The 12,769-nt window shown below is 30.4% G+C and overlaps 1 protein-coding gene across 1 annotated transcript in view; it reads right to left on the bottom strand.

Annotated features, from left to right (window-relative positions):
• The window catches only part of DNAJC10 (DnaJ heat shock protein family (Hsp40) member C10), a 53,661-nt gene that overhangs the window by 34,321 nt on the left and 6,571 nt on the right, over positions 1–12,769 (bottom strand). Inside the window, exons 5-10 of the mRNA XM_081260431.1 lie at positions 10,116–10,198; positions 9,782–9,913; positions 9,068–9,161; positions 7,594–7,671; positions 6,341–6,384; positions 1,318–1,455 (exon numbers count right to left, since the gene is read on the bottom strand). Coding sequence (XP_081116557.1) covers positions 1,318–1,455; positions 6,341–6,384; positions 7,594–7,671; positions 9,068–9,161; positions 9,782–9,913; positions 10,116–10,198 — 569 coding nt within the window. The remainder of the gene's footprint in view (positions 1–1,317; positions 1,456–6,340; positions 6,385–7,593; positions 7,672–9,067; positions 9,162–9,781; positions 9,914–10,115; positions 10,199–12,769) is intronic.

The following is a 12,769-nucleotide window of genomic DNA, read 5'->3' as shown; positions in this document are numbered from 1 at the left end:
GGAGGGGAGGGGGGATAGTAGGGGATAGGAAAGGTAGCAGAATACAATAGTCACTAATATGGCATTATGTAAAAATGTGAATATGTAACAGATGTGATTCTGCAATCTGTATTTGGGGTGAAAATGGGAGTTCAAAACACAATTTGAGTCAAATGTATGAAAGATGATATATCATGAGCTATGTAATGCTTTAAATAATCAATAAAAAAAATAAAAAAAAAGAAAAATCTTTTTCCATCTTTAAAAAAAAAAAAAAAAGAAGATAGTCAGGTTTTACTGACAAACTGTTTATAGGGTACGAGAAAAAGAGCAATCAAAATTGACTGCAGGATATTTGGCCTGAAAGAGAAAGGACAGAGTTTTCATAAACTGAAATGGAGAAAATTGGGGAGAAGCAGATTTATATATGGGAGTATTAGCAAGATAATTATAGGCATTTAAATCTGACATATTGACTAGTATCTCGGGAGATGCTGAAAGGCAGTGTACATATGTGTACATATCCATGCATGTATATAATATTTCTGGAGTGCAGGGCAAAGGTCTGAGCCATAAACTATGGACAGTCATTATAGAGTGTATATGTAAAAGATCTGCAGGATATTTACCAAGACTTGATGGTGGTTGTCCACAAGTGATTGAATTTTAGGAAATGTTGGATCTTTATATATTTCTGTACTATGCATGAATTTCTGAAATGAGTATGTGTTATAATTATCAACATTTAAAAAGCAGAATTAAAGAAAAATGAAAGAAATTTGTCTTTATTATTCTTCTTTATATTCTTTTGGGAGTCCCCAGGAAATCCCATTATTTAGCTCACTTCCTAGACAACTAGCTTGAGTCTCAAGTTTCCTGGTTCAGAAACACAGGGAGGTGAACTGTATCAGATTTCCAAATTTCTAGATTTCTGAGTTTACATCAGAATCCCATAGGGTACTTAAAAACATAACTGGGTCCTAGCCAAACCTATTAGGGATCTACATTTTTACCATTAGAAAATACAAAAATAAAAACTTAGGTTAAATGAAAGAGTATTTTTACCATAACTATGTATTTCATATCTTTGAAGTTTAAAACTATAATGGTTTTAAATGTAATAATACAAATGCCAGTTTGTAAAGAATTTTATAAGGATTATTTTTAAACTAAAGTATATAATAAACAAAATCCCAAGAATTTACATATTCTAATTAATGAAATGATCCATATAAACTGTTTCATTTCTTTGCTAACTGCTTATAAAAGGATACTTATAAATGTGTACATGCACACACATGTAAAAATGTAAAGAAATTTCCTTAAAGTTATTCATACCAAAATACTGTTTTTCTCCTTGCTATTTAAAGTGGCTCCAGGAGGAAAATAAGCAGTAGTACTTGTTGTAATATCCAAACTTTTACAAAGGTTGTCCTGGGTGGCACAGTCCATCCATCCTACGTTAACAAGGCCATCCTAAAAATGTTAAACAAAAAACACACTATGTTGTAAATTAAGAAAAAGTTAAAACCCAACATTTCTATTATAAAATTACAACTTTTTAAATAGTACTCAATAACCTGAGATAATAGTTTTCCATTTTCCCTTGATGTTAACATCTACTTTTTAGAATTTGTAAAAATCTACAAAAAACTAAATTTATCATTTTTTTAAAATAGAAAACAGGCTGCTCAATAATCTTTTAGGTTAAAAATCAAATGTGACTTATTTAAGAGTTGTCATTATTACTGCACTTTCAATATGTATCATATAGTTTATCAGACATTCTGTCTACAGCATACATTTAAATTAGTACCTTCCCAGTGTTCACCTATTGGTGGCTGAGTTACTTTAATGTGCTCTAATGTCCTATACGAAAAGTACATTTCTCGGAACCTGAAGTTACTGAAAAAATTTTCTGGACTACTCAAGTTAGTAAACAAATAGAAGAGTAACATACATTCAAGTGCAATTCCAAAAAACAAAGAATGGGACATTAATAATAATTGATATAATAGCTGAAAAGTTTCTACAACTTTGAAAATATTAACCTATCGATTTGAGAGGTCAAATAAATCTTAAGTAAACATCTATTCAAATCATAACAAAACTTCAGAAAATCAAAAATCTTAAAAGCAGAAATGATAATTTTGATTTAGATGGTGTTATTTGGGAACATACATAAGAATTAACTAAGCTATACACTTAAGACGCATTCCCTTAACTGCATATAAGAAATTATTAGAATAAAGAAAAGTAAAATTAAAAATACATGCTGGCAAAGTGTCAGAAGTAATAAAGAAATTTGTGTTCAAGGTCTCTTGCTACCCTATCCAGGAAATGGTTAAGTCAGGGAGGCATGTTGTAAGCTCTAGGGTATTCATTAAAAGGACAGTTTTAAAAAACAAAACAACAACAACAAAAAAACAAAAACAAAAACTGGTAACTAAAGAGATGATAGTGAGGAGAAATGAAATTAAACCACTTGACTCACCTAAAAGGAGTCAAAGAGGAAAGAAAAAGGATTATATCATAGGTGGGACAAACAGAAAACTAATGAGACAATAAATATACACAATATATCAGGAATAATATTAAATGTAAATGGAGTAAGAAAACTGATAGAAAACCAAAATTAAGCATATGCCGATTACAAAAAATACACCTTAAATATAAGGATACCAGAATGCCAACATTAACCAAAAGAAAGTCGTAGTCATACTGATGTCAGTCAAAGCAGATTTGAAGGCAAGAAACATTATAGAAGAGAGTTATTTCATCAAGCTAGAAACTCATATCACAAAGAAAAATAACAATTCTAAATTAGTACCCACATGATGACAAAGGCTCAAAATATATAAACAAAAAGAATTAATGGAAAAAACAAATATCCATAATAACAATGGGTAATTAATAAAATATTAACAGATATTAAGTCACTCTCTTCTCTGTGCCGGAACAGGCAGACAATGAACTTATTAAGATCAATATTTGAATGGTAGTGTTAAACTTGACCAAACTGATTTTACACAGGTGTGCATCTATGAACTACAGAATTTACTTTTTCAAATGTATATGAATATTGTTAAAAACACTGAAACCATGTTTGCTAACCACGGTAGAATTAAGGTGCCCATAAATAACAAAAACAAAAAACTTGAAAAAAAAAAAAAAAAAAAAAAAACAAAGGAAAAAAACCCTCTGTTTGGAAATTAAGTCCTAAATAACCAATAATTCAATAAAAATAAAAAGTTATAAAGTATTTTGAATTGACTGTTAATAAATAAAAATACATTTCAAAATATGGAATATAACTAAAAGCTATACTCAGTAATCCATAGTTTAATTCATATATTACAAAGGAAAGCCTGAATCACAATAACTTAAAAAATTAAATGCAAATTAAATTCTAGGGAAGCAGAAGGAAGGAAATAAAGCACATAAATGAACAAAACTGAAAATAAATGCAAAGTAGAAATTTTAAAGGTTGATAAATTTCTCCTAATGTTGACGGGAGATAGTACAGAAAATCATTATCAGAAAGTGAAAGTGGGAATCACTAAGGAAGTTACAGATAAGAAAACTCCACAAAAATCATAGGATATTATGTATAACTATATACTAGTATATTTAAAAATTTAGTTGGAAGAACAAAAACAATTTCCTAAACAGAGGAAATAACCTGAATAATCTGATTTAAAAAGGAGATTATAGATACAAAGAAAACTCTAGGCAGATGGCTTCCCTGAAGTCTACCAAACAAAAATATTATTTGAGGGGGAAATAATGCCAATCATACAGAAACTGCTTCAAGAAGAGAAAAAGATGACTTTGCATCACATTTTTAAGACCAGCATTTCCTTGACGCTAAAAGTACACAAAAGACTTTGCTGGAAAGGAAGAATATAAAAGGCTAACAGCTCCAATCCTCAAAGATTAACAAAAAATACTTATGTTCAGAGCTCATCTTCAAATATTTTTAATATCTGAGACCTATTTTTTAAAAAATTATTTTATTTGTTTTTAGGTACGCCAATGGAACTCAGGGGGGCACTCAACCACTGAGCTTTATTCTCTAGTTCCTTTGTACTTTATTTAGAGACAGGGTCTCACTGAGTTGCTTCATGCTTCACTGTTGCTGAAGCTGGCTTTGAAGTGGAGATCCTCTTGCCTTAACTTCTAGAGCTGCTGGCATTATAGGTATGCACTACCACACCCGTCCCTAAGACAGATTTGGTTTTGATATAAATTCTTAGAAGATTCTCAAGGAATTTTAACATTGTGTTGAAAAACCATTGTCTAAGTATAGGGTGAAATAAAGGAAGAGAATGAAATGTAAGTATACCAAGTTAATCATTTCAGTGTTAGATAAAACAATTTGTTTTTAAAAAAATGTCCATAATGCACAAAGAGGTATAAATAATAGCCACTAAAAGAATATGCTGATCAAGATCATACATTATGTGAAAATATAGATATGCATTGCATAATAATTTGGTGAACAATGAACAGCATATAGGACAATGATCCCATAAGATTATAATCCAGTTGAAAAATTCCTATTGCTTAGTGAACACATAACTAAAGATGCAAGTGAAAAGCAATCTAATGAAAGAAGAACCCAAGAACTTCACTTCCCTGTTAAGGGTCTAGTAAAACCTTTGAAGACCTTACGAAGCTCCTTACAAAGTTTGAAAACATGAACCCTAACACGAAAAGGTTTACATTGGATGGTCACAGATATTTATGAAAAGAATGACATTTCCTCAATAAGAGCCTCACGTAGATTCAGAAAGATTCCAGAAGGCAGTACTATTATGAGAGATGATAGCTCCATGCCTGAAGACCTTCCAGAAGAAGAAAATGTGGAGATGAAGGACAGTGATACTGACAATTCTGATATTATGGAGGTGTAGGCTAAAGTGCGTTTGTTTTTTAGTTTTTTTTTTTAAAGGTTTAAAATGAAAACAATTAAGAGAAAAACATTTATAGAATAAACACCACAAACACAAAAATCAATAAAAAATGATAAAAATTAAAATAGACATATAATCTTTTTTATATAGTTGTACAATGTTTATGTTTCAAGCTAAGTATTATTACAAGAGTCAAAAAGTAAAAATGTATAAAGTAAAAAAAATTACAGTAAGCTAAGGTTAATTTATTACTAAAGAAATTGTTTTCATAAACTTATTGTAGCAAAATTAGTGTCTTATAAAGTATACAGTAGTAGATAATAAGGCTCTGAAACCTCATATTCACTCAAGTTATCTACCTGAAGAAATTTCTAGTCCTACAAGCTCCATTACCTACTAAATGTTCAATACAAGTGTACCATCGTTTATAATATACTTTTTTTTGAGAGAGAGAGAATTTTTTAATATTTATTTTTTAGTTTTCAGTGGACATATCTTTATTTTATTTTTATGTGGTGCTTAGGATCAAACCCAGGGCCTAGTATGTGTAGGCGAGTATTCTGCCGCTGGTGCTAGGCGAGTGCTCTGCCGCTGAGCCACAACCCCAGCCCAATATAATATACTTTTATTGTACCTGTTCTATGGCTAGATACATTAATACTTAACCACTGTGCTACGACAACCCCTACAGCAACATTTATAGCAAGTTTTAGTCTAGAAGCAATAGGCTACATATAGATTAGGTGTGAAGAAGGCTACACCTTCTAGGTTTGTGTAGTATACTCTGATATTCATCTGATGAAGAAATTATATACTGTCAATTTCTTAGGACATATTCCTCCTGCAGGACTCTATATAAAAATGAACCATTCAGTTGGAAGTTTTAATATGCCTGCTCAGAAATTATGGTTCTATATCAAGTAGAAAAAAAACTAAATGATACTGATATGAATAACATGATTAAATGTGATCTGATACAAAAATTATACCCAACATAATTATATCCAACATACATATACATAGAGACTTATTATTTGAGCTCACATAGAAGTTTCCCAACTTTTACAACTGAAAAACTCCCAAGCCAATGCATGCTATCATAACATTAAATAATCAACAGATGACATTCTTCAAATCTTAACATGATATGAGAATAAGAAATAACAAAGTAAAATCAAAACAACAGGAAACAAATTTTGGAAACGATAAGAACACTAATATATAACTAGAGGAATTCATAATAAATGTAGAATACTTACACAAATGAAAGCACCACATGAAAAGGTACTTAACACAACTAATTATTTAGAATGTTTTATCTATGAATACATCATTCAGAAAATAAGAAAAATTACAAAAATATGAGTTAAGTGTTCAAGAAACTATGAAAAAAATTTGAAGTCAACTTATAATGATGTAGTTTTACAAAAAGGATGGATGCTTACCAACATGCCACTAAGCCTAAGTCGTGTCTGTGAAGTCAAACAATCTGAGGGGAAAAAAAAACTTTATGAGGCTATTTAAGCTTTATTAAGCCTATCCTCTCATGCCTTTTCCTCAAATTACCATGTTGATTCTAAGACCATTAACTGAAATAAATAATGAAACATTACTTAGTAGTCTCATTTTATATACACAAACTCTCATTCCTTCTCATTAATTTTTCAGGATTTCTAGCTACAGAAAAGTAGGCATTTCTTTAGAGTCTTCACAAATCTGAAAATATGTTCTCCACCAGTTTTATGAAAGTTCTGTAAATATGAATGGTAGGATACATTTGAGTTTAGATTTGGAAGAAAAGGGGGCTGTAGTATCATAGAGCCTACAGAGATAGGTAAAATCAAATTACCTGGGTTCAAAAACAAGACAAAAGAATGTTAAAAAGTTTAAAATGTTTTGTGGATGGACAACAATCTGGGCATTAGGTCAAAATGAAACAAAATCCCTTTGCAAAAAAGTTTAAGGCTGATTTTTGTTCAAAAGCAGTATCTTCCTGATATTGGTCTTATAGGAGGGGTTGAATGGTTAATTTTAGTTATATATTATAATACATTCCTAACAAAGGGGCATTATGGTTGAGAAGTAAAGTTTGGGGAAAAGATTCATGTTGGGATTAACATATAAAAATGTATTAAATTAATGAATTAGGATATTTTGTAACATTGGGGCCAATTTTTAATCAATCTCATTGAATACAGTTTATGTTATAGTTTGGCACGTAGGGTATTGAATTTTCAACTTAGTTCACTGAGGGAAAGGTCCTAGAAATGAAAAGGTATCATTTTCATATACACAACTTTATGAGCCAAACATATTCATTTTAATATCTAACAAGGAAAAATTCATACTTCCAAATACTATTATTTGGGAGGAATTATAGTTGTTAACAATAATTATTTTTGCAATATGCCAAATACACTAGTGGCTACCTAAGCTACAATTTATCATGAATACAAGTAAGCTGAAAAACTTGTCCAACAAATACATGTCACATTAACAAATTAACAATGTGATAACATCTTATGTAACAAAAATGGTACATATTCAGTAAGTAAAAAGTTATAATCTTGTGTCTAAATCATGGTTTCAAATCATCAATTATTTAATGAAAAGGCAATTACAGTAGCATATTTAGAACTGCCACCTAAAATTTAAACGTTACAGTCTTCATTTTAGGATGAAAAAATAATAAAATTACCTCCTCCTTTGGAACAAAAGGTGATCAGCCAGCCAATACCAGCAGCAAAAGCAGTTTGTATGGAGTTAACAAAATTTCCTTTAAAGAAAATAAAAGCAAATTTCTGATCACCTATTACTCAATGTTGCAACAGTCTTCCAAATGAATTTGTCTTTCTAATCTTATCCTCTTCTAATTCACTGTATTATTAAGTTATCTTTCTATAAATCCTCTTAAGTTTGTCAAAATCCTTTACTGGCTCTCCAATTTTTTATCACATAAATCTAAATTCATTATTTCCTTAAGAAGAATATTCAAGATGGCAAGAAAGGCCTCTTGTAATCTGAGTTTTATTTAAATATGTAGACAAAACTCCTGTCTCCCCACACCACTCTTAACACATTACATCTTTTTGTCAGATACAGAAGCTATTGCCAATTCCCAAATGCACAGTGCTCGCTGAAGACTTCCTATTCATTTCCATTGGAGACTGGATATGACATCTTCCAAGAAGTATTTTCTAACCTTTCCTCAACTAGGTTATTTCATATCTTTTTTTAAGTATTTATTTTTTAGTTATAGTTGGACACAATACCTTTATTTATTTATTTTTATGTGGTGCTGAGGATTGAACCCAGGGCCTTGAACATGCTAGGTAAGCACTCTGTCACTGAGCCACAACCCCAGCCCGGGTTATTTCATATATTTTATGCCTCTCTAAGCTTATGTCTATCATAAGAGTTACTGTACTGTATTTTAATTGTTCATTAGTATTTTCCTCATTAAAATAATGAGGTTGTTGATCGCAGGAATTATGTATTTCATTTCTGCAGCCCTAGTAATTAACAGTTTCTGATATATAAGTGGTACCCAAAGAATTAAATAAATATCCCTTTAACCATAAATACTGTCATTTCAAGAATAGTTCAGAGAAATAAGCCTAAAATCACTTGATGAATTAAAAGCCTAAGAAATGTTTTTGAACTTAAATCTGGATAGGCATGAACTTACTTCCTATGCTTATAAAAGCAATAAAACATACATTACTAAACATTTAGCTGCATTTTAAAATCCGCCTTGTCACCTATGTCCATCTTAGATCCATTTCTCATACCTTGTTAAGTTTCTGTAAAAATAACTAGGTTTGGGGCTGGGGATGTGGCCCAAGCGGTAGTGTGCTTGCCTGGCATGCGCGGGGCGCTGGGTTCAATCCTCAGCACCACATAAAAATAAAATAAAAAGATGTTCTGTCCACCAAAAACTAAAAAATAAATATTAAAAATTCTCTCTCTCTCTTAAAAAAATAACTAGGTTGTTAAACATTTACTATTCAGTTGAAGTCAGAGCAATGACATAATTCCTCTTTAAGAAACATGGAAAAGATACTTCAAAATTTCAGTACTATGACCAAAATATTAATACTGCCATTGTAAAACTTAAAATTCCCATTTAAAAGTATCCTTGAACATCAAGCACATTAAGAAATTAAAATTACCTGTTGATAATTCCGACACTGTGCTTCTAATATGCTGCATGGCAAAACTCACTAAACTTTCCTTTGATCTGTCTCCATAATATTTCACTGCAGCCTATTGAATTTTATAAAAAGAGAAATATTTACCTTTTCATTTTAAAACTCACTATGAGAGTATCAAATATTTTGATTTTACATTATTTTAAACAGGTATCTCTCAACAGTGTAGTATCATTTCCAATGATATTCTGAGAAAATGGATAGTACAGATTCTACAGAAAGAATTTGATTAATACTAACAGTTTTAGTTCTATCACAGGAAACTTGGAAAAAGGAGATTGGAGCTTAATATTCAACAAGTTAATATCTACAAAATACTCTGTGAACAACAAACCACAATATGCATGATGAATAAATTAAGACAGAAACTGAATTTGGAAAACATTTAATTTTGGCATACACCAAAGGTAAAGTAATGGCATTTAAAAGTATTCATAAAATAATCCCAAAGTGAAAAGTGTAGGAGTCAATGATCACCTATATTTCAACAAGACAGATCTAAAGAATATTACTATGAGTTCTATGGATATTACTATGAGTATGCATTATTATTATTTAGATGGCACCTAAAGTAACAAACACTTAAAAACCTATATATATGTATACTGTACTTTATCTAGCCATTTCACTTGTTATAAAGTTCAACAGATTTGAAAATTGCTAATCATCTCTTACCATTCCAGATCTAAAAATGAAGAGGCTAGGATAACTGTTGACTCCTTTCATTCGACAAAGCATTCTATCATCACCACAGTTCACAGCTCCAATTCGAAGTAATCCATCCACTTCTCTAGCAAAGTCTCTCCACTATGATAGAAAAAGTATATCTCTATTCATTTTTTCTCCTTAAAAACATCTCAAGCTATGAAGCCTTAAAGGAAAAAAATTTTATCAAATAAAACTACATATGTAAAAGTATTTGATAATTATTTAATAGTCATAATTATTACAAGCAGAAAAATCCCAACATATTAAAAAATAAAAAAATCAGAAGGTAAAAAATACATACAGTGGGAGCTAAATCATGGCAGTGTGAACATCCTGAGGAGTAAAAGTTTACAAACCACACTTCTCCAGAATTAACAGCAGCATCTAAAAGTACATAAAACAATTTACTAAACGTTACTGTTTATTTTAGTTAAAAAAACTTTGAGATTAACAGAAAAAACAGTCATAATTCTTTTATAACTACCTTTATCATTTTCTATAAAAACTTTTTATTTGAAAACAATTACTAATAGGGCATTATGTAAAATTGTGGATGTGTAACCGACGTGATTCTGCAATCTGCATTTGGGGTAAAATTGGGGGTTCATAACCCACTTCAATCTAATGTATGAAATATGATATGTCAAGAGCTTTGTAATGTTGTGAACAACCAATAAAAAAAAAAAAAGAAAATATTTCAAATGTCAAACCAACAATAACTTTTTTAAAAAAAACTTTCTTAAACCCATATTTGGTAAGAAGCATGCATGAACTGCAAGAAAAATATGGCTCTGAAACTTAAATAAAAAAGACACATGGAAATAACAACCAACCTTATGTAAGAGCTTGTGTGGATAAGAGAAATAGAGAACCAGTGAGAAAGATTCAGAGTGAGGTTCCCCTACTATATATTGCATAGTTTAAGTATGTGGTCAAATCAATTCTGATGCCTGTTTTAAATTCTCAAAGAATGAGAAACCTACACAATATAGCAAGAATTGTAGAATTAATTTAATCTTTGCCATAGATAAGACATTTACCTTGGAAAATCATGTTGTTCAAGAAGTACTAGATAAAGGTTTTTATTATTTCAAGACAAATACATATTTGCTAAAATAGATTTGAACATGTCTAACCAATAATATATGTTATAATCTGTATATGACTTGATGAGGGTAAAGAAACTTAATTCATTTTATAATTTTAACATTGTAAGGGTGTATATGTACATTCAAAGGCACAGGCAATTTGCTTTTGGTTAAGGGTTTTCATACAATTCTACATCAAAATCAGTTATTGGTAATTTTATTTTTTTACTTTTTCCCTCACAATCTATTGGTAATTTTAAAATAAAATTTTCATAAATTATAGTGAGACATCAAAACAAGCATATTGTATTAACTATGCATGATTAACTCAAGTTAATTTGATATATGTATGAGTCACCTGTGTTTCAATAAGATAGATTTATGGAAAAACAGTTAATTGTACACTATAGGCAAAATAATTTATAATTTTATCAACTGTTTTTAGCAATGCTTAGAAAGTGACAGACAACTCTGTCTAGGTTAAAACAATTCCCATGTTGGCTCTGATGACCAATGGATGCTAATTTAATTAAAAATCTCAGTAGAATGCAAGCTTTACTAGAAAAAGTGATTACCTTATTAGTTATAACTGTGAAAATGTGTAATTTTGGTACTTTGTTTTTATGGACACTTCTAACACATCTACCCAGTTCTGGATGATTAAGAGTAATAATATTAGAAGTATTTTCATTAATTTTTTTTTCCTTTTTTGAGACAGTCTTGATGTTGTCTAGGTTGGACTTGAACTCATGATCCTCCTGGGATCAGAGGTGTGTTCCACTGTGCCCAGCTACAATTTTTTTTAATACTACATTTTCAGAGCACAAAGAAATGCTTTTACATAACTCAGTGAACTAAAAGACTTGAGTATATTTCAAAATCCAATTTTTGGTCTCTGAATTACCCAACTAAAACTGGTATCTGTTAATAATTAGATAACTACAACTAATAGTTTCTTTAAACACAGAAAAATGAAACAAAAGGCAGAAGTGCTTTGAGATCCTCTTTCTTACACTATTTTCTAAAGGATGCCTATATTATATGGTACTACTAAGAATGACCAGTACACATGTGAGACATTCTCCACTTTTGCAAATACCATCCAGAACTTGATTATAAAGACTGAAACACTACTGTGCTATAACATATAAAAAGATAAAAATGAATATTTACTGAGATGGATGAGAACATTTAAAAGCTGTGAAAGTGTAATCAGATTTTTCCTTCTGAACAAAACTTGAACATTTTGGGCTTTCCCTCCTGGTAAAATTTAACTATGTAATTTGGACTAATTCTGCCACTACTAACAATTGGAAAACTGGACAAAATATAAAAGACCTTTGTTAAAGTATACCAAACAGTGAAGAATCAGGGGCTAATGGTATGAAAAAAGGTAAAAATCAAAGAGTCAGTGTTTGTCACTTTGAGAAAATGTAGCAGCTGACAAGGAAGAAATGAGCAGAGATTTCAATTGATTTATTGGGCCAGAAGGACAAAAGGGCATTCAGGGCACATCTCAAGAAGATTTCTGTATATAAAGAACAACTGGAAAGTGACTAGTCCTCTCAAAATTCAAAGCACAGCTTTTGAATTACTTTATTTGAAACTGCTGGTGATCCTAACTGGAAGAAAATACATTATCTTTCCTAGAGGAAGAAAACAAAACTAAAATAATTCTATATTTATGAAAACATAAGACTAAGCAACTCAAAGCAAAAGAAAACAACTGGTAATAGACATACAATTGAGGGTAGTGTGATATTTACATAAGTACAAATTGACTCTACCATCTGTTTGACATCTTACTTCTGCTTCTTCAACTACAACTTCAGAATTATCTTGTCTAAGTCTAGTAATATGAAGAGTA

The sequence above is a fragment of the Spermophilus citellus genome, assembly GCF_964194105.1.
Source record: "Spermophilus citellus genome assembly, chromosome: 11".
NCBI lineage: Eukaryota > Metazoa > Chordata > Mammalia > Rodentia > Sciuridae > Spermophilus > Spermophilus citellus.
The sequence above is the reverse complement of the archived record's forward strand: the minus strand, read 5'-3'. Positions and strand labels throughout refer to the sequence as shown.